The 23,606-nt window shown below is 40.5% G+C and overlaps 2 protein-coding genes across 3 annotated transcripts in view; one reads left to right on the top strand and one right to left on the bottom strand.

Annotated features, from left to right (window-relative positions):
- LOC126092819 (cilia- and flagella-associated protein 45-like) overlaps positions 1-23,606 on the bottom strand; it is a 134,300-nt gene that overhangs the window by 10,065 nt on the left and 100,629 nt on the right. The window contains exon 7 of the mRNA XM_049908548.1: positions 12,257-12,472. Within this exon, the coding sequence (XP_049764505.1) occupies positions 12,257-12,472 (216 nt within the window). The remainder of the gene's footprint in view (positions 1-12,256; positions 12,473-23,606) is intronic.
- Positions 1-23,606, top strand: part of LOC126092272 (cyclin-H) — a 66,620-nt gene that overhangs the window by 11,475 nt on the left and 31,539 nt on the right. The window lies entirely within an intron of this gene.

The raw sequence follows: 23,606 nt of genomic DNA, 5'->3' as shown, positions 1-23,606 counted from the left end.
TCATGAGTGGAATTAGAATTCAAGGTGAAAGGACATCAATGATAAGGTTTCCTGATTACACTGCTATCCTCAACGGAAGTGGAGAAGAATTACAGGATCTGCTGAATGGAATGGACACTCTAATGAGTACAGAAAATGGATTTATGGTAAATCGAAGAAAGAAAAAAGTAATGAGAAGTAGCAGAAATGAGAACAGCAAGAAACTTAACATCAGGATTTTTTATCACAAAGTAGATGAATTTGCAGAATTCTGCTACCTACGCAGCAAAATAATCCATGATGGATGCGGCAAGGACATCAAAAGCAGATTAGCACTGGCAAAAAGGGCATTCCTGGCCAAGATAAGTCTACTCGTATCAAACATAAACCTTAATTTGGGTAAGAAAATCTGAGAATCTGTGTTTGGAGTGCAGCGTTGTATGGTAGTGAAACATGGACTGTGGGAAAACTATAAAAGAAGAAAGTTGGAGCATTTGAGATGTGGTTCTACAGAAGAATGTTGAAAATTGGGTGGACTGATAAGGTAAGGAATGAGGAGGTTCTCCAGAGAATTGGTGAGGAAGTGAATATATGGACATATGTTAAGACATCAGGCATAACTTCCATGATACTAGATGGCACTGTAGAAGAAGGCAGATTGGAATACATCCAGCAGATAATTGGGGACATAGGTTGCAAGTGTGACTCTGAGCTGAAGAGGTAGGGGCAAGAGAGAAATTCATTGCAGACATAAAGGAATTATGGGCAAAGTTTAAACTAATTCTAAATGGTGCTGTGGAGAATTATGTGCTGAGTAAGTGGATTGAGGACAGAAAAGACTAACCATGGTTTAATAACAAAATTCAGAAAATATTAAGGAAACAGACACTGGTGTGTTCTCAGTTCAAAAACGAATGCAGAAATTTCAATAGGCAAAAGTTAGCAATTTGTGTGCCCATAAAAAGATTGATATGTGAAACACACTACTACTTCCACTACATCATCTTAATCAATGATCTTGCCAAGAACCCAAGAAAATTCTGGTCTTACATAAAATCACTAAATGCACCACAGGTTTATATCCAGCCACTCATTGATTAGTGTATCAGTAGAAGACCAGTCTAGTGTAACAGTAGAAGACAGCAAAAGGGAAGTTGAAGTTTTAAATTTCACATTAAGAAAAGTCTTTCATGCTGCATGATCATACAGACATACCACTGTTTGACCGTCGCACACTCTCATACGGAGGACATAGAAATAGGCATCTGTGAAATTGAGAAGCAATTGAAAGAACTCTGTTTTACAGAGAGTACTGTATAACATTGACTCCTTACCTGCCTTGAACTCATCGTGGATCTCTCTCCCAGTTCAAAGTTCCAAGTGACTGGGAAAAAGTGCAGGTGATTCATTTATATAAGATGGGTATGAGAACAGACCTGCAAAAATACAGACCAGTGTGCAGTTGTGTTTAGTGAGGTAGTGTTTATGTAGCAACTTACACTTTTTATTGTGTGATTTTGATTATTATCACCCTCAGCGCCATCTAAGAGACATCAGAGATACTGTCTGTTTTCTTGCATATGCTTTTGTGTGTACTGTAGTTTTAGTAGTGTCATTTTGCACCAACTGAAATCCCACAGTCAAGTAGTTGAACATTTAGAGAGCCAGTTTGTATTCTCACTTCATTGTCTCCCTGTGTGCTGTGCAGTTGTGTTCAGTGAGTTGGCAGCTTGGGCTTTTCCTCTCAGAAGAATCACAATCAGGTAATTTTCTCCTTTGCAGGGGACTGTTTGCACTTTTACAGTTAATCCTCCCCACTGCTTTGTTTGTATTTTTGAGATTTTATTCAGTTTTTTACACACTACAATATGGATAGGTACTGTACTTGTTTTGAGCATACAAGGAGAATTGGCCATTGTGCGTAAACAGCTGGGAGCTGCAGTGGCAACTGACGAAAGGCTTCTGGCTGTTGCAAAAAAACTGTGGCACCATCAGGCCACTGGTGAGGAGACCTGCAACAGCCTTGGAGCTGTTGGAATCCTCTGGTGACGTGGTTGGCATTGCGTCTTCCAATGCACAATTTCTGACCCATTCATCATCACTCGAGAGTGAGTGGCAGGCAATGGTGGGTTCGTATATTACTGGGCGGTGAAAGAGGGAACGGGCCACACAACTGGTTTTCTTACATCTTAGCAACTGGGACGAGCAGCTACCCAGTGATGATACTACTACTTAGCTTGCATGGGATGCCTTCCCTGATGGGCCAGTGACCGAATTTCCTGCCTAGTCTGGAAAAGTGCAGAGGGTGGGTATGCTAGTCACTGGAAGCTGCAACATTAGGCAGATAATGGAGCCCCTCAGGAAAATAACATGCAGGGCATGAAAGAATGGCGATGTGCACTCAGTTAATTTGCCAGGGGGCGGAGGGAGGAGGTGGCAGCCCCATCCATGACATGGGCGAGGCTTTCTGCTGACTGCTATTGAGTACGCTGGTGCAACTGGCTGCAAATAGTGGCACATACAAGATGCAACAATAAAGTAATGTGACTGGTGTTAAAAAAAAATGTTGTTTACTATTTTGGTCAAGTTAGTGTTGTCTCCTTCAAAGTAGTTCCCTTCTGATTGCACACACTTTTTCCAGCACTTCTGCCATTGATGGTAACATTTCTGGAACTCATCTTCTGTAATATCCTCCAAGACCCCTGTCACAGCTTTTTGGACATCTTGTGTTGTTTGAAAATGGTGTCCCTTGACTGCCGTTTTGACTCTTGGAAAAAGAAAAAAGTTGCACGGAGCGATATCTGTTGAATAAGGTGGCTGGCTGTGGTAATACTGAAATTTGTTTTGAGGTTAAAACTTGCTGTACTGACAGAGCAGTATGGGATAGCACATTATAGCGATGCAGAATCCAATTATCAGCAATGTTGGCACAGACATGAAGAACTCTTTTACAAAGTCTTTCTAAAATTTCTTTGTAGTAATATTGGTTAACTGTTTGTCCAGGAGGCACCCACTCTTTATGAACAATTCCCTTGGAATCAAAGAAATACACAAGCATGCATTTCACTTTTGACTTTGACATGCAAGCTTTTTTTGTCTTCGATCAGATCGTACAAGTTCACGAACCCTGGCCAAGTTGACATCCGTCCATGAGGTTGATGGTCGTCCACTGACTGCGGTCTTCATCTTCAATATTCATTCTGCCTTCATTAAACATTTTATGCCAATGAAAAACTTGAGCTCTTGACATAACCTCCTCTCCAAAAGCCTTCTGAAGCTTACTGTAAGTTGTCGTCGCATTTTCACCCAATTTAACACAAAAAGAAATGGCATACTGTTGTGCAGTATTATGCAGTTCCATTTCCGTGACGAGAGACACAAACAAGTGTTAACTTATTACAGCACAACTCACAACTGAGCAGCTACATCGAAGTGCCGCTTGGACTAGAAGCAGCTTATAGACCCAGGTCAAAGATATTGTGCCTACGCAAGCATGCAGGGTTGCCACATCTTGCAAAGCAAATCAGTCTCATTACTTTATTGTTGCACCTTGTATTGACACTAATGTCACCAGCTGCCTGGGTTCTGAGGCCATCCTCAGTTCCTTTTGGCAGATGACTGACTTGGTGAAGGCAACTAGCATTGCATATAGGGTGCAGGCCAAGCTGACTACGTAGAATCATACCCAGGGTTGATCGTGGTCCTCTGGTTTTGAGCAGAGTGAAAAGTCTAAACCAGAGCTCAGATGACTCTGCAGTGGTATCTCTGTTATCGGGTGGAGAGTTGTAGGGCCCCCGTTAATATAGGTTAGACACGCACTATGTAGGGACAATTCTTGTTCATATGGATCAGGTACAGAAAAAGTTAATATTATGCAAACTGCAGGAGCATCGCAGGAAAGGTCCCAGAATTATTGGGTTTGTGCCCAAGTTAGCAATGTTTTTTCATAATTCCAAAAAACACAACAGAGACACACAACAGAGACTTCAGCCATCAATAATGTGTTCTCTTTCACTATTTACAACAGTCTGCCAATGCTGAGATAACTTTTTGATTCCACGACTGTAAAAATCACATGGTTTTGAGGTAAAGAACTCATCAAGCCGTGTTCAGAGTGCATTTTCATCCAGAAAGGAAGTTCCTTGAAGCATTTTTGTTAGAGAGCGGAAAAGATGAAAATCTGAGGGTGCAAGATCAGGTGAATAAGGTGGGTACAGCACGACTTCTTAACCCAACTCCTATATAGTGTTTTTTGTCAGTCTAGCAGAATGCAAGCAGGCATTATTGTGGAATAGCATCACTTCGTGCAGTCTTCCTGGGAATTTTTCTTGGGTTTCGTCTGAAAGATGTCTCAGTTATTGATAGTAAATGTCAGAAGTGATGGTTATACCTCGGGAAAGCAATTCGCAGTACACCACACCATCCCTGTTCTGCCAGATGTAACATTATCGTTTGTGGATGCATGCAAGTATTTGTACAGGGAGTTGCTACTTTGTTTTGCTTCAACCATTGTTGTCTTTCCCATATGTTAGCATAAAGACACCATTTCTCATCACCAGTAACGATACGGCATAGGAATGATTGGGGTTGCTCACAAGCCAGGTGATTATAAGGAAGCAGAGCTGGACCTGCAGATTTTTGTGGTTTTGGCTTAGAGCATGTTGTACCCGTACACCCAGTTCTTGAATCTTTCCCATTACTTGCAAATGCCACACAATGGTGGACTGATGACAGTTCATCACGTTTGCCAGTTTTCGAGTACACCGATATATATCATCGTGGATTAATGTGTTTAAATGATTTTCATCATACTTAAAAAGTCTTCCTGTGTGTGGAAAGTCACCAATGTCAAAACGATCCTCCTTAAAATTAGAAATCTATTTTCTTGTCAAGCTCTATCCAATGACACTATCCCCATACACGGTGCAAATGCTTCTGGCTGCTTCCGCCACTGTCACCCCTCCATTGAACTCAAATGGAAGAGTATGTCAGAAATGATCAGATTTCTCCACTGGGCACTCCATTTTTTAGTGTCCACGGCTCCACTAACTTTCTCCAAGTGACAAGATGACAATATGTGAACTCAAATAGCAACAGTGAACAACAAATAAAAATGACAATCAATAAATAAATCCATAGCAACTTGAAACGCCAAGACGCAAAGCAAAAATGCTACGAACTTATGCATCAACCTACTAATATCACTAATCGAAGATTATAGTTCTCAGATAGTATTAAGAACAGAAATTTAGTTGAAAACCGGAAAAGAACAGCAATGAAATCCTGTGTTCAGATTGGAATATTTATCGTAAGGATATTTTAGTCACCACTGGTCGTGGCATATTTATTGCAGCAAAGAATTTGATAGTATCTAGCAAAGTTATCACAGATTCTAAATGTGAATTAATCTGGGTGAAGATAAACATCAAAGGTCTGTGAAAATGGTATTTGGACCATTTTATAGATCTCTTAGATCAGGAGCTGTACTGGTAGAGCACTTCAGAGAGAATTTGCAGAATATTATTAGTAATTTTCCGGATCATGCCAGGTGGCTACATCAACTTGCCATGTATAGTCATGCTATCAAAACTGGTGCCAGAGAGGGATTCATGTGACATTATTCTAAATGTCTTGTCTGATAATTTCTTCAAGACCATAATTAAAGAACCAACTTGTGAACGTAACGTCTTAGACCTCTTAACAACAAACAGAAAGAAATGTTAAGAAAAGTAGGAGAATATTTTTCCTTAGTAAGAGTGACAAGATACAATATGCAGAGTAACTGAGTAGTCAGTATCAAATATTCAGTGCTGAGGGCCATGATGTGGAATGCAAATGAGAAAAACTCAAAAGCACTGTGCAATACGCCTTAGACAAGTACGTTCCCAGCAAGATTTTACAGGGTGGGAAAGATCCACCATGGTTCAATAGCCGTGTTAGAAACTGCTATGTAAACAAAGAGAACTTCGTCACAGATTCGAGAGAAGTCAAAACCTAGGTGGCAAACAAAAGCTGAATGAAGCAAAAGTTAACACAAAAAGGGAGCAATGAGAGAAGCATTCAGTTATTTTGAAAGTAAAATTTTGCTAACCGATCTGAGTAAAACTGTAAGAGATTTTCATCTTACATAAAATCAGTAAGCGATTCTATTCTTTCAGTGACCTTACTGGCTCCAAAATGGAAGATAACATAGGGAAGATCATAACACAAACATGGCCCTTCTTTTCAGTCATCGTGAAATGTCAAAATAACAGATTTTGTGATAACTGATAATGGAACAGAAAAGCAATTACAATTGATTAATTGTAGGAACACATCAGAACAAGATGAGATACCTATAAGATTCTACAAAGATTACACTGAAGAACTTGCTCTCCTTGTATCAGCAGTTTATCATGATTCACTGGAACATTGATGGGTACCTAGCAACTGAAAAGAAAAGCATAGGTCATTCCCATTTTCCAGAAGGGTTGGAGGACAGGTGCACTTAATTATATGCCTAAATTGTTGATCTTGATCTGTTGTAGAATTATGGAATATGTTTATATTCAAGAATTATGGCATTTTTTGAGGACAAAAATCTCCTCTATAAAAATCAACATGGGTTCTGCAGACAGAGATCTTGTGAAACTCAGCTCACTGTTCCTCCATGAGATCCACAGCACTGCAGACAAGGGCAATCAGCCTGATACCATGTTTCCTGACTTCAGGAAGGCATTTGCCACTGTCTTGCTCTGCCATTTAGTGAAAAAAGGGCTTACTGAGTATTGGACCAGATTTGCGACTGGATTCAAGAATGACTTATAGATAGAACTCAACAATTCAAAATTAACAGAACAAAATTGACTGATGAAAAGATAATTTGCAGAGTACCCCCAGGAAGTGTAATAGGACCATTACTCTTGACAATGTACATAAAGAATCTAGCAGAAAGTATTGTTCGCAGATTATACGGTTGTTTGTAAGAAAAAGTAGCAATGTCAGAAGACCATATCAATTTGCAGAACAACTTGCAGATGACTGATGAATGGTGCAGGCTCTGACAGTTGACCCTGAACATAAATAAATGTAATATATTGTGCATGCCGAGGAAAAGAAATGAACTACTGTACAACTACACTATTGATGACTGACTGCTGGAAATAGTACCTACCATATAATATCTAGAAGTAACTATCCAGAGTGACCTTAAGTGTAAAGATCACATAAAACGCGTAGCAGGTAAAGCAGATGCCAGACTGAGAGTCATAGAAAGAATCTTAAGGAAATGTAACTCATCCATGAAGGAAGTGGCTTACAGCACTCTTGTTAGACTGATTCTTGAGTATTGTTCATCAGTATGGGTTCCTTATCAGATAGGACTGATAAAAGAGAGAGAAAGAGAGAAGATACAATGAAGGGCGGCACGTTTCATCCGGGGTCATTTAGTCAACACAAGAGTGTTACAGATAAGCTTAACAAACTATGAGAAAGAAGTTGTGCAGCATGGTGAGGTTTAATATTGAAATTTTGGGAGGGCACTTTCCGGGAGAGTCAGACAAAAATTTATTCCTCTCACATACATCTCACAAAATGACCACAATGAGAAATTTGAGCTAATGCTTAGTCTTGCTGACAATCATTCTTCCCACTCACTATTCGCAAGTGGAACAAGGAAAGGGGAATCTACTAGTGGTACCAGAAGTACCCTCTGCCTCATATCATTAGGTAGCTTGCAGAATATGATGTAGATGTAGATGAACATTGGTTTTCTGCAAAATTCTTGAGCATACTGTGAGTTCGAATATAATAATTTTCCTTAGCAGAAAAGCTTCTGTCCGTAAATCAGCACGAATTAAGAAAGCATCACTCAGGGAAAACTCAGCTTGCCTTTTTCTCTCTCAATTTCTTGTGAATCATGGGCAGTGGTGGCCCCCAGATTCCGTATTACCATATGTCCAGAAAGCATGTGACACAGGGCCCCACTGCAGGCTGTTAATGAAGGTCTGAGCATATGGAATGGCTTGAAGACTTCTTAAGTAACAGAACAGAGTACATTGTCCTGGATGGCGAGTGTTCCTTAAAACAGGGATATTGTCAGGAGCACGTGAGGGAAGTGTGATAGGACCACTATTGTGCTCTATATACATCAGTGATCTGATTGATAGAGTGAGCAGCAATCTGCAGCTGTTTGCTGATGTTGGAGTAGTGTATGAGAAAATGTTGTCATTGACTGGAAGAATTTCTTCTTGGGTGTGCTGAGTAGCATCTTGCTCTAAATGTACAAAAGTGTAAGTTAATACAAATGAGTAGGAAAAACATATCTAAGCTTAAGATTACAAAGCAATTGGAAATGGAATGAGGGGGTAACATCAATAGTAGGAAAGACAAATGATTGGCCTTGCTTTATTGGGAAAATTTTAGGGAAGAGTACTAGCTCATCTGTAAGGAGTCTATACACAGAACACTAGCACAACCCATTCTTGAGTACTGTGCAAGTGTTTGTATCCACACCAGTTTGGATTAAGGGAAGACATCAAAGCAGTTGAGAGGTATGCTTCTAGATTTGTTACTCATAGGTTTGATTAACACAAATATACTATAGGGATGTTTTGTTAACTCATACGGAGGCAGTTGCAAGTGGAACCAGAAAAGGAATCACTAGTTGTGGTACCAGATACCCTCTGCCATTCACCATGTTCTGGCTTGTAGAGTATGTCTGTAGGTGTAGATGAGAGATGATTACTGAATTAGTTTTCTGTCTATGAGATGAAGTACACGAAATGTGAAGGGCATTGGTACAAATGAAAAAACTTCTAGTTACAAGCATTCTCATCTGCTCCAGTTCCCTGTTCAAGTGGGTGCTTCACCCAGTATTCAAGAAAACAGGATCATGCAGGTTTCTGTACAGAGCAATCCTCCTGTTTCTGGGTGCCATCAATGGTCTAGTGGCAGCTGTAGGATCTTTGGTATCGGCATTCTTACATGATGACTACTTTTGCTTGTATTATTGCTCCTCTAGTATAGGTGTTGCTGAGCATCGTCTACAGGTCCTCATACAAGCAGTCAGGGGCTCTCACTCATGGCTTTCAGTTTTCAACTGCCAAGACTCGTATTATACATTTCTGTACCATCATACTGCCCACCCACACCCAGAGCTATACCTCAGTTATTTCTTGAAGTTGAGATGCACCACCTTTTGGGACTGGTCTTCAATTCCTGGCTGACATGGCTTTTCCACCTCAGCCAACTTAAGCGATAGTGCTGGTGACACCTCAATACACTTCACTGCCTCGATAACAACACCAGATAGAGTGCAGATCCCTCTACACTTTTGTGGCTCTACAAAGCCCAGATTTTGTCCCATCCTGATTATAGGAGTCTTGCATATGGTTCAGCATCACCCTCAGCATTGCATACTCTAGACCCCATTCATCATTGTGGGGGTCCAACTTGCAACAGGAGCCTTCTTAACTAGCCCTGTGAACAGCCTACTAGTCAAGGCTGGAGACCTCCATTGCCTACCAGACACGAACAACAGCTGCTGAACTACACTGTATGCATTCATAGCTTCCTTGGGCATCCCAACTACTGTGTCCTTTTCCCTGGAAGGGAGCTCCACTTCCCACAACAGCGACACAGAACTGGTTTACAATTGTTGCACACCTTCAGGGTCTCTGTTCAGAGCTGTAACTTCCTCCACTGTCTCCTCTGGTGGGTGATACATCACATCTGCCCCCATGACTTGTACCTCAACCTCGGATTGGTCTCCAAAGTCTCCTTTGGTCCAAAAGATTCCACTGACCCCACAAGTTTGGCCACCTGTTCTTGGCTGCCCTCGAGATGTATCCAGTTTTGGAAATAGTATTCACCAATGGCTCAACAGGCTTTTTATCCACACATGCATGGTGCAGTGAACTCCACTCTCTACTAGAGGGGTACAGTGTATTCACTACTGAATTGATGGCCAGTAAACTGACACTTTACCATGTTTGTTCTTGCACTGGCAAGAGTATCCTAAACTGTAGCAACTGCCTGAGCAGCCTCCAGGCTATAGAACAGTGCTAGGCGACTCACCCTCTGGTTGCGGCTATCCAGGATCTTCTCTCTGATCTCCATCAAGGTGATGGCCAGTCATTTTCGTTTCAACCCCTGGTAATGCTGGGATTTCAGGAAATGAACGGGCTGACCAGTTGGCCGAGCTGGTCTCCGATTCTGGAAATGGGGATCTCAATACTAGACCTTTGCTCATTTTTATGCCACAGATTGCGTAAGTCTGGAACTCAGGATGGTCTGTCCTGATCTCCCCAAACAAATTGAGAACAATGAAGGAGACTGTGACCATGTGACAAGTCATCCCTGCGTGCTTCTCACAGGGAATCCTCCATCCGCTGTCAACTCCACATTGGCCACACTTTGCTGATGCATGGCCACATTTTCCAACGTGAGTATCCCCCTCACTGCCCTAATTTGGCTGCTTCAAGGTGGCATCTAAATCTTGCTGACACGCTCCCTCTGGTGCTAGCCAAAGCAGCTGATATGGTGTTAAGTTTTTGCCTGCAAAGGTGGTTTGTATTCACCCCTGTAAGGTAGGGCTTTTTGGTCTTATTGATCACCTGAGGAGTTGGTGGAGCACCTTTCTCCTGCTTTGGGCCCAGAGGCCCCTTGTCAGACTTTGCTCGGTGGCCCTGCCTGGCCTTTATCCTTTCCACCTTTTTATTTTCTTTATTTTCATATCTTTATTTTTATGCCTTGTCTTGACTGATCTTTTAATGAATTGTCTGTATTGTCTTTTTTCTGGCTTTTATTCTGTTTCTTTTTATTGTGTTAGTTACACTTAGGATTTCCAAGATTTGCCTTTACTTTGTTAGGCCGTATGGTGGGCAACAGTCAGGTTGGTATCCCAGCACTCTCTGGAGCATCCCCAGACACATCTTCAGCCTGGAATCTCATTGACTGGAGTAGAATTATCTTCAGTGATAAGTCCCACTTTGAGTTGAGCCTTGATCACTAGTGTCTGGAGACACTCCAGACAATGGTGCAATACCAACCTGACTGTCACGCTCCTCATGGCCTGATAACCAGAACTGAAGGGCTGGATTGCCATTTCTTTTCATAGCAGGACCCCTTTGGTTGTTATCCACGGCACCTTTAATAGTGCAGTGGTACATCGGTGATGTTGTATGGACCAATTTGTAGTCCTTCATGGTGTGCCATCCTGGACTTACATTGCAGTAAGATAATTCCCGCCCACACATGGCAAGAGTTTATGGTGCTTGTCTTTGTGCTTGCAAAACCCCATGTTGCCCAACAAGGTTACTGTATCTCTCCCCAGTTGAACATGTGTGGGGCATTGTAAGCAGGGGCCTCAACCAGCTTGGGATTTGGACAATCTAATGCACTAATTGGACAGAATTTGTCACAATATCCCTCTGGAGGACACCCAACAACTCTTATTAGTCAGTGCCAAGCTGAATTACTGCTTGCGTAAGGGGCAGAGAAGGGCCAACATATTATTGAATTGCCCAATTTGTGAAACTCTTTCTCTTTAATAAATCATTCAGTTTTTCTGAAAATGTAATGGTTTGCTTGCCTGTGCATGTACATCACATCTACTGACTACTACCCCATTCATATTATTCCTGTGTGGTGTGTCATATGCAGTTCCCTCTACCCCCTCCCCCTCCCTCCCCTTTTCTTGGAGTATACATCATGCTGTAAATCAGAAATCAGATGGTAAAGGAATTCCGGAGAACAAACAGGTGGCTACAGCAGGCGAGATGATCAGTGTGCTGCCTACAGTGGTATGACATAAAGTCCCTGTAAGTGCAGTGACAACCTCACTGCTGAGATAAGGGGTCACAGATCAGTTGGAGAAAAGGATAATAAGGTGCTGTCATTGCTGTTCTTCATGTTGTAAAGGCAAAATGAAGTCATCCTACTTGCTTCTGGATTTAGCTTTGGCCTTTGCTTCAGGGGTACATTATTTAATGATATGTTCTGTGTGTGGAGCTTATGACATACATATTGCAGCATGTCATGTTTCATTATAAGCGTGTTATTCAAGTTTATGGCTGCACCAGGTATACCACTGGATCGGCCCTCTTGTTTTCAGTGATGTGAATGTATTATCTTGTCAGAGGCTCTGTGTTATCTGACCTGACTAAATGGTTGGCTACAAGATTTTACTTTGTTTCCTTGTTTGTGGAAGAGATTAGGGAATCATTTGAGGTACTAACAATCACACTGTCAAATACCTAAGCTGTCTAATGATGATAATTATCAAAATTACACTCACTTCCTTTTTCATTCTGTCCTGTCTTTCATCTTCTTCTTGCCATTCTCTCTGTGCTTTTACAATGCGTTCAAACTCTCTCTTCTCTCTGGCTATTTCAAGTGCTATAGTTCTTCTCCTGTCAAGCATTTGTTCTGCCCGTGCTTTTTTCAGATCATCCTCCTCTTTAGCTTTCCTACGAGCTGCTTCTAATTCCTTTCTGCGCCATTCTCGTTCGACCTGTGGAGAAAAAGCAGTGTCCGTATTACGTTCAATATATAGCGCAACACTGAGAAAATTGTTTGAGATCATGTACATTTAAAAGTGGCTAGCAAATATATCTGATCGCTGGTAATTAAAATCTGTTTTTGTTAAGGTTTGATAATGCATTTTCTTCACCTTCTACACTTTCCACACCTATAATATTCACTTAATAGTTAGACAAATCCGAGGCTTGTTCTTTCGGAGTGGAAGTTGGAAGAAGAAGAAGAAGAAGAAGAAGAAGAAGAAAAGTTTCCAGGATATAGTAGCACAAAAAGGGCCAAAACCTGAAAGGGGTAGTGTAGAGGAAGAGTGGAACCTATTTAAAACATCAATAGTTAACAGTGCTGTGCGGATATGCGGCAAAATAAAGGGTAAAGTGAAAGACAAAGAAACCAGTTGGTGGAACAATAGAGTAAAAGATGCAATTAAAGGCGTAATATGGCAAAGAAAAACATGAAGTTTGAAAAAAGAAATGAGAACCAGGGGCTGGTACCAAAGGATGAACACAAGGTGACAACACTGGAGAAGGAATACTGACAAAAGAAAATCCAACCAAAGAGAATTGTGAAAGAAGAAAAGGAGAAGAGTTCGGAAATATTCACCAGAAACTAGAGCAGGATAGCAAAGGGAACCAAAAACTGCCATATGGGTTATTGGAAAGTAAAAGATCTGGTAGAGAAGGCATAGAGGATGGGGACATTATCAGGGACATGGAAGGTATCAGAGAAGAGATGAAGAATTATTTTGAAATCTTACTGAATGGGGAAGGTACACAAGAAAGTGACACTGAAGTCATTGAATTAGAGGAAGAGCAGGATCCAATCTCTTGGTTAGAAACTGAGAATTCCCTGAAACAGATGAAAAGTGGGAAGGGGGCTGGGATAGATGAGCTGACAGCCGATTTGATTAAAGCTGCAGGAGTCCATGGAATAAAATGGCTGCACCAGGTGCTGGGAGTGATATGGAAAAAAAACAAAGTGCCAGATGAATGGAAAAAAAGGAATTATAATACCATTGTTCAAGAAAGGTAGTAGAAAGAAATGCACCGACTACCAAGGAATCACACTGCCTTAAGATAATGGAAAAGGTCATAGAAAAAAAAGAGTGCAGAAAATTCTAGAACATCAATTACAGGAACAACAGCATGGGCTCAGAAGTAATAGGGGAACAATAGAGCTCATTTTCTCCCTTCGTCAGTTAATGGAGAAATATTGGGAAAAATGACAGGACTTGATAGTAGTATTCGTGGAGTTGGAAAAAGCATATGACAGTGTACCAAGGGGGAAAATATGGGAGTGCTTGAGAAAACATAATGTTCCTGATTCGTTAATGTACGATGGTTTTGAGACCAGTCTACAAGTTGGAGGTGGTAGATCAAAATGGTTTAAGACAGAGAGGTGTTCACCAAGGCAGTTCGCTCTCCCCTTTACTCTTCTTTACACTTATGGACACAACCATGAAAGAAATCAAGGAAGAAGAAAATGATGATCTCAACGCTTTTGTTTTTGCTGAGGACATTGCCATTTGGGGAGAGACGGAAATGGAGGTTCAGAGGAGACTAGATTACTGGAACACAAATTGAAAAAATTCAAGTTAACTGTGAGTAGGAACAAGACAGTGACAATGAAGAAGAGCAGGACACCCACACCTTTTCACATCATACTGGAGGGGAACAGGGTTGAATGTGTGAAAAGCTTCAATTATCTGGGTAGCATCATGTTGCACGATGGAAGTTCCAAACTAGAAGTCTTAAACAGAATAACTTCTTCCACCAAGTACGAAATATAATCTGGGACAAGGAAATCCCTCAAAGAGCCAAACAGACCGTGTATAAAACTTATCTCCTGCCAGTCATGATGTATAGTCTAGAGGCGTGTTTCATAAATAAGAGAGAAGAGAGTCAAATACAAGCATGTGAAATGAAGTTCCTTAGGTCAGCTCTACAAAAAACTAGGAGAGACATAATCAGGAATGATTATGTAAGGAGAGACCTGCAGGTGTCATTGACTACAGAGGAGAGAAGGAGTGCTTTGAGGTTGAAGCGGTTCGGTCATGTGAAGCGAATGCACCCGACTCGAACTCCACACCAGTATTTGGAGATGGAGATACCAGGAAGAAGACCAGTTGGATGCCCTAGAAAGAGATGGGCAGACCAGGTTAAGGAAGATCTCAAGAGGAGAATAGTAACATGGGATGTAGTGGAGAGGGAGAAACCGATGGAGGCATATCGTTCACAAAGTTCCTATCCGGCTCGCTGGAAGGAAATCCTGATGATGATGAGTTAGATAAATGGCACCACATTCACCAAAACGTATGGTTAGTGCCTGAGTATGCCAAGTAATACCAGATCAGCAACAGAAATAGATGTTGTTGTTGTTGTGGTCTTCAGTCCTGAGACTGGTTTGATGCAGCTCTCCATGCTACCCTATCCTGTGCAAGCTTCATCATCTCCCAGTACTTACTGCAACCTACATCCTTCTGAATCTGCTTAGTGTATTCATCTCTTGGTCTCCCTCTACGATTTTTACCCTCCACGCTGCCCTCCAATGCTAAATTTGTGATCCCTTGATGCCTCAAAACATGTCCTACCAACCGATCCCTTCTTCTAGTCAAGTTGTGCCACAAACTTCTCTTCTGCCCAATCCTATTCAATACCTCCTCATTAGTTACATGATCTACCCACCTTATCTTCAGCATTCTTCTGTAGCACCACATTTCGAAAGCTTCTATTCTCTTCTTGTCCAAACTGGTTATCGTCCATGTTTCACTTCCATACATGGCTACACTCCATACAAATACTTTCAGAAACGACTTCCTGACACTTAAATCTATACTCGATGTTAACAAATTTCTCTTCTTCAGAAACACTTTCCTTGCCATTGCCAGTCTACATTTTATATCCTCTCTACTTCGACCATCATCAGTCATTTTACTCCCTAAATAGCAAAACTCCTTTACTACTTTAAGTGTCTCATTTCCTAATCTAATCCCCTCAGCATCACCCGATTTAATTTGACTACATTCCATTATCCTCATTTTGCTTTTGTTGATGTTCATCTTATATCCTCCTCTCAAGATACTGTCCATTCCGTTCAACTGCTCTTCCAAGTCCTTTGCTGTCTCTGACAGAATTACAATGTCATCGGCGAACCTCAAAGTTTTTACTTCTTCTCCATGAATTTTAATACCTACTCCGAATTTTTCTTTTGTTTCCTTTACTGCTTGCTCAATATACAGATTGAATAACATCAGGGAGAGGCTACAACCCTGTCTCACTCCTTTCCCAACCACTGCTTCCCTTTCATGCCCCTCGACTCTTATAACTGCCATCTGGTTTCTGTACAAATTGTAAATAGCCTTTCGCTCCCTGTATTTTACCCCTGCCACCTTCAGAATTTGACAGAGAGTATTCCAGTTAACGTTGTCAAAAGCTTTCTCTAAGTCTACAAATGCTAGAAACGTAGGTTTGCCTTTCCTTAATCTTTCTTCTAAGATAAGTCTTAAGGTTAGTATTGCCTCACGTGTTCCAATATTTCTATGGAATCCAAACTGATCTTCCCCGAGGTCCGCTTCTACCAGTTTTTCGATTCGTCTGTAAAGAATTCGCGTTAGTATTTTGCAGCTGTGACTTATTAAACTGATAGTTCGGTAATTTTCACATCTGTCAACACCTGCTTTCTTTGGGATTGGAATTATTATATTCTTCTTGAAGTCTGTGGGTATTTCGCCTGTCTCATACATCTTCCTCACCAGATGGTAGAGTTTTGTCATGACTGGCTCTCCCAAGGCCATCAGTAGTTCAAATGGAATGTTGTCTACTCCCGGGGCCTTGTTTCAACTCAGGTCTTTCAGTGCTCTGTCAAACTCTTCACGCAGTATCTTATCTCCCATTTCATCTTCATCTACATCCTCTTCCATTTCCATAATATTGTCCTCAAGTACATCGCCCTTGTATAAACCCTCTATATACTCCTTCCACCTTTCTGCCTTCCCTTCTTTGCTTAGAACTGGGTTGCCATCTGAGCTCTTGATATTCATACAAGTGGTTCTCTTCTCTCCAAAGGTCTCTTTAATTTTCCTGTAGGCAGTATCTATCTTACCCCTAGTGAGACAAGCCTCTACATCCTTACATTTGTCCTCTAGCCATCCCTGCTTAGCCATTTTGCACTTCCTGTCGATCTCATTTTTGAGACGTTTGTATTCCTTTTTGCCTGCTTCATTTACTGCATTTTTATATTTTCTCCTTTCATCAATTAAATTCCATATTTCTTCTGTTACCCAAGGATTTCTATTAGCCCTCGTCTTTTTACCTACTTGACCTTCTGCTGCCTTTACTACTTCATTCCTCAGAGCTACCCATTCTTCTTCTACTGTATTTCTTTCCCCCATTTCTGTCAATTGTCCCCTTATCCTCTCCCTGAAACTCTCTACAACCTCTGGTTCTTTCAGTTTATCCAGGTCCCATCTCCTTAAATTCCCACCTTTTTGCAGTTTCTTCAGTTTCAATCTGCAGTTCATAACCAATAGATTGTGGTCAGAATCCACATCTGCCCCTGTAAATGTCTTACAATTTAAAACCTGGTTCCTAAATCTCTGTCTTACCATTATATAATCTATCTGATACCTTTTAGTACCTCCAGGATTCTTCCAGGTATACAGCCTTCTTTTATGATTCTTGAACCAAGTGTTAGCTATGATTAAGTTATGCTCTGTGCAAAATTCTACAAGGCGGCTTCCTCTTTCATTTCTTTCCCCCAATCCATACTCACCTACTATGTTTCCTTCTCTCCCTTTTCCTATTGACGAATTCCAGTCACCCATGACTATTAAATTTTCGTCTCCCTTCACTACCTGAATAATTTATTTTATCTCGTCATACATTTCATCAATTTCTTCATCATCTGCAGAGCTAGTTGGCATATAAACTTGTACTACTGTAGTAGGCATGGGCTTTGTGTCTATCTTGGCCACAATAATGCGTTCACTATGCTGTTTGTAGTAGCTAACCCGCACTCCTATTTTTTTATTCATTATTAAACCTACTCCTGCATTACCCCTATTTGATTTTGTATTTATAACCCTGTAATCACCTGGCCAAAAGTCTTGTTCCTCCTGCCACCGAACTTCACTAATTCCCACTATATCTAACTTTAACCTATCCATTTCCCTTTTTAAATTTTCTAACCTACCTGCCCGATTAAGGGATCTGACATTCAACGCTCCGATCCGTAGAACGCCAGTTTTCTTTCTCCTGATAACGACGTCCTCTTGAGTAGTCCCCGCCCGGAGATCCTAATGGGGGACTATTTTACCTCCGGAATATTTTACCCAAGAGGACGCCATCATCATTTAATCATACAGTAAAGCTGCATGTCCTCGGGAAAAATTACGGCTGTAGTTTCCCCTTGCTTTCAGCCGTTCGCAGTACCAGCACAGCAAGGCCGTTTTGGTTAATGTTACAAGGCCAGATCAGTCAATCATCCAGACTGTTGCCCCTGCAACTACTGAAAAGGCTGCTGCCCCTCTTCAGGAACCACATGTTTGTCTGGCCTCTCAACAGTTACCCCTCCGTTGTGGTTGCACCTACGGTACGGCCATCTGTATCGCTGAGGCACGCAAGCCTCCCCACCAACGGCATGGTCCATGGTTCATGGGGGAAGGGAATAGCTGGAATAGATGGTAAACCAAAATATCACAAGAACAGAAATAAACTGAGAAAATACAAAGTAATCGACTGTTATGACAGTAGTGCGCCAAAACACTAAAATCAAAATTGCTTAATATTGTAGTTTATTTATCATCCATATCAGATGTAAACAGCTGACCAAAAAGTCTTTTAAATATGATCTAATGAAGCGCAGCATATTTAGTCATATTTTCATTGAAATTGAGTCACACTGAATGTATCTGAATAGCTTTTACGTTGGGAATATTTGAGGCTCAGCAAGATCACTGGGTCAGGAAACAACGACACAGAAAATAGATAAATGTATGCACATAATAGTACCTCAGAAGCTATTTCATACAGTAGAAATGTTATTTAGATGTATAAAATACAGTTAACATGTAATTTTGAACTTTTTGTAAAATGAACACACTAAAACAGAAAACATTTCACAGAGACTGTGAAAAACTAAGATATTCTAGAAGGAAAGAAAGCCGCGCCTAAAGAGTTTATTTAACACGTAATGGTTGGCTTACATTGAGTGTGGCTTGTTTGGCGTTACTTGTACCATCTCATCTTCCATATCAAAAGTAAAAAATCCGTTCTGTGCTCTTTTCATATTTGACCCCTGTAGTTGTAAGACATGTCCAAAATACTTTTTCTCATTTAAAAATAAAATTAGTTTACAAAAATTTAATTGGACTATTCTAATGTGTTTTCAGAAATTACATGTCCGGAAGAATATTAAGGGAAAAAACTGCCAGCTTACTATTATCTTTTGTTTAAAAGCTGCAGCCAATTTTCAAACTTTTACAGTTTGCTTTGAAGTAACGCATTGCATCAAACTTTCGGCAATTGCTACCAACAGAATGTACATAAAGCAATAAAAATGGGCAAAAGTACATGAAATTAGACAGAAAAGCAGTACACAAAATCTCAGTTCACAACTAGATAATGGGTACCATGGCCAGGATGACTTGACATGGAATGACCCATATGTCAACCAGCACACAAAGTGAGACTAGGATTAAAACACTAGAATAGTACCTGAGAGGTCCAGGATCCAAATTACTGGCCGAGCATTCTGATTCAGGCAAATGTGGAGGAGGAATTATTCTATTCCTTCTCCATCTTCATTAACAGAGAGTGCTAGTGCTCTGTGCGTAATAATGCCACTACCATCGCTTATTTAATTATAACCAACTTTCTTCTGCTTCTTAAGCCAGTCTGTTCATGTTTTTCAGAGGGTGGTTCCTGGAGTCCAGTACACAGTCATTCTCTTTCCAGTCCTTACACACAACCTTTTTTATGAGTCATTAGTCTACTGAATCATTTGATGCAGCCTCTTCTTGGGCCAATATCTGCATCTCAGGGCAGCACTTGCAACATACATCCTCAATTATTTGTTGGCTAATTGCAGTCTCTGCCTTCCTCTACAGTTTTTTACCCTCGTGTACTATAGACATTATTTGCTGCTGTGTAAACACATGTCCTGTCATTCTGGCCCTTCTCCTTGTCAGCGTTTTTCATATATTCTTTTCCTCACCCATTGTGCAGAGAGCCTACTCATTCCTTACCTTATCAGTCCTTCAACATTCTTTTGTAGCAGCACATCTCAAATGCTTCAATTCTCTTTTGTTCTTCAATAGTCTATGATTCACTACCATACAATGCTGTACTCCAAACGGACATTCTCACAATTTTTTCTTCAAATTAAGGCCGATGCTTGATGCTAGTAGACTTCTCATCCTGTCTGGTAAGTCTCCACTGACCTGGAGCTCTGGGTGACTTTTCTGAACTATACCCTTGTCCCTAAACCTCTCCAGTCCTTTTCATTCACCCCTCTTCCTTCCCCTTCAACTCTTCTGCCAGAAGAAGGAGCCACTGGCTCTAAAAGCTTGTGAACATTAAATCCATTTGTGTGTATGTTCCTCTGCTGCTGTTTGTGAGTAGATTTTTTTATCTATCCATTTACATTATATTATCAGTAATTTATTATTTTCCTTGAGGTATTGTTTTTGACATTAGTTTGCCTCTCTTCTGATGTGAACAACCCTACTACTGAACAGTTCACAGTAACTCACTCTCTGCCCCACTTTCCTATTTGTAACAAAATATATTGTCATTACAACATTGTTTGCTACTGTTTGTATAGTTCTGTATTCATCTAACCAGAAACCTTTTCTTCTTTCCATTTCACTTCATGATTTCTAAATTGTGCCTTTGCATTTTCCTTTTCAACCTTTTGTTAGCTTTCTATCACATTCAGACTTCTAACATTCTATGCTTTGACTCATGGAGTGCTACCCTTTCATTGATTATTCATTTTTTTTCTCGTGGTTACCTCCCCATAGGCAATCTCCTCCCAGAGATCCAAATAAAGGGCTAATCGCTTTATCTTCTCCACAAGGAGAGATTATTATGACACTTTTTCAATTACAGACCACATGTTATGTGGATACACGTCATATGGTGATTTTCATTGCCTTGCATTGTCATGCTGTTGATGATAGATGATTTTTCTGGGTTTTGTGGCAGTTTCACATCTCCAGTGCATGAGGATGCCCCAGACCTCTTGCCCTGTTCTCTTTGACAAGGTCTTTGGCAGAACAAGGGTGACACTCTAAAACCCAGAAATGTTTGGCCACCATTACTGAAGGTTTTTATTCAGAATTTAAACAGTTGCTGGTTTTGATTTTGGTTCCTAGAAATTTTGATTACTAGTCAGAGGCACTACCCCTACCCCCTAAACTGTATTAGCTAGTCAAGAACTGTTTAATTCATCTAAAAACAACAAATGGTTGTAACTCTTTATCATACAATGTCAGCATGTTATGCAAATATGAACCAGTTTTCCCCCTGAGGTTTTAAATTCTTGTCGTCTAAAATGAGATCTTCCTGTTCATTCCTCCTGGCATGACACTGGTAGCAACTTTACATTATCCTTGCAATCAATGCAACATGGTATAGTGATCAGATACTGGACTCTCCTTTAGGGCTATAGTAGTTCAAATCATTGCCCACTCATTCAGATTTATATTTTCTGTGGTTTTTATAGGAGAAACACTGGGATTATTCCAAATGCTGCAGGCAATTTCATTCCTCCATCTGAGCTTGTTATCCATATCACATGACATTATCAATAGGATGCAAATCACTGATTTTATTCTTTTCATCTTTTGACTTCATACCTTGGTCAAACCATATGTCATTTTTCAACTCCTTTTCTTTCATTTTGATTCATACTTTGTTACTGTCCCTGCTATAAAGATCAGTTTTACATACCCTCATTCAGTTGCCCCACCAAACCCTTAGTCACTGGTAAGAGTTGCTTTGTCAGAGGAAGGGCCAGTTGTGAGATATACCATATGTGGCAGATAGAGTATTCTGAACAGTATAAAACCTTGAGAAAAGCAATGATAGTCAATTTAAAGAAAGACAATGAGGACATTCTCAGATCCAGTTTAGAGAGCAAAACATGCGTAAATAGAGGTAAAGAGAAACAGAATATTATGATTGCCCAGAAGCAGATTATTGCAATAAATGGAGACAATGGTAGACTTACGTATGGAGAGGAAATTTTAAAGTTCATCAGGAGTTTTAATGGTAATCTGTATGCAAAACAAAAGGTAATTCCAACGTTACCTGACTTCACCTTTGCGCCCAAAATTCCAAACATTTCCTTCGGAAGTCAGATAGCCTGTTGATACCTTGAAAAAGATCACTGCTGCTTGTTCTGACGAGTTGTCCTTGGATCTTCTGAAGTTTGCTAGTGAGGAATCTTATGAGCACTTGTCAGAAATATTTACTTCTTCTACTGCCCATGCATCAATCCTGACCTCATATAATGAACAAATAACACTGTTCCACCAAAAAATTGTGACGTAAAAGCTATTATCCCATAAGCCTAACTTGCATTTAGTTCAAAGTTTTTACGTGAATATTGTTAAATCATATCAGCCTTATCCTTGATGCGACTCAACCTATTGAGCAGGCTGCATTCTGCAGCTGTGTCAGCTTACTAGGTCATATTTTTGTTCACCAAGAAGTGATAAATGAATACCAAAAGCATCTTATGTATAGCTATTGTAGATTTTGAAAAGGCTTCAATTCGTTTAGCCCCATCTTGCTGTCCTGCAGGCCCTAGCTGAGTAAGAGGAAGAGGTGTCTGATGTTAAAATACTGTACCATATACACAAAACTTCTGCAGCTTTTGTTAGTGTCAGGGGTGTAACTCAGAGTTTCCAATCCACAGAGGAGTGAAACAAAGTGATCTCATTTCTCCCAAGCTGTTCTCAACCTTCCTGGAAATGACTGTGTCAAAATTGAACTGGGAACAAAAAAGAATAAGACGCATTGGGAAGAGACTTAACAACCTGAGATTTGCAGTTGACATTGTACTATTGGCAAATGATGTTGGAGAACTGCAAAAAATGGGATCAGATATCACTCCAGAATATCAATCAGTGGAACTGAATGTAACTCTTTCTAAGACAAAAGTTATGTCTAAGAACTGATGCACAGTAGGAAACACACTACGGGACACTGTCAGAGAATACGTCTATCTTGGCCAGCTTTAAATATGATGGGAGACAAAAGATCACAACTCTTTCAACACATCTAGCTAGGCTGCAAGCATTTGGAAGACACTTAATCTCCAGGTTAAACATGACAGTAAAACTGAATAAAATAGTTTTTCATCAGTTTCCTCCCCAGTCAGATTTTCTGCTGTGAAACCTGGACACTTTATGAATATACTAGACAGAAGCTTAGAACTGTACAGTGGGACATAGAAAGTTCTCTGTTAGGTTACAAGAAAAGACAAAAAAAGGGGGGGAAGACATCTTTGACTGCTAGACAAAGGTGGAGCTGGAATAGAGTCCAAGGGACTGAGGGAGGCAGCCAGACCAAAGAAACACGAAAAATTGTGGGAGTGAATATCATTCTAGACTGTTTCCCATTGAAAAAGAAATTGCAGGCATACCTGGGCTTGGTACTTGGCTAGAAATTGTGGCTGGCACGTGCTGCTGCTGCTGCTGCTGCTGCTGCTACTGATGATGATTATTATGTAGCAACTGATCTTATTTCTGACATTGACTTTTATAAAGAAAGCATGGACTTGGGCCAAAAGTGTCCAGTAACAAAATGCAAAACAATTTGCAGAGCAGACTGCAACACACTGCTTCACTAGGCAGGTAATAAAGATTCTTCCTTCCATCATCAGTATCCCAGAACTTCCAAGTGGGAATAAGATTAGTGGCATTTATTTCATTTCTGCCCTCCATGTTAGAATTGATTTATACAATTGTCTCTTGTTGTCAACATAATTTTATTCCTTCGCTTGCCAGTTTCCCTCACTTTAGGTTTATTTACTTTTGCTTGTTTTAGTTATCTTCCATCTTTTGCTTTTCTCTGCTATTTCCTAAATTCTATTAGTCTAATTTC

The sequence above is a fragment of the Schistocerca cancellata genome, chromosome 7, assembly GCF_023864275.1.
Source record: "Schistocerca cancellata isolate TAMUIC-IGC-003103 chromosome 7, iqSchCanc2.1, whole genome shotgun sequence".
In the NCBI taxonomy this organism is placed as follows: domain Eukaryota; kingdom Metazoa; phylum Arthropoda; class Insecta; order Orthoptera; family Acrididae; genus Schistocerca; species Schistocerca cancellata.
This window is presented reverse-complemented; position numbering and strand designations above follow the sequence as displayed.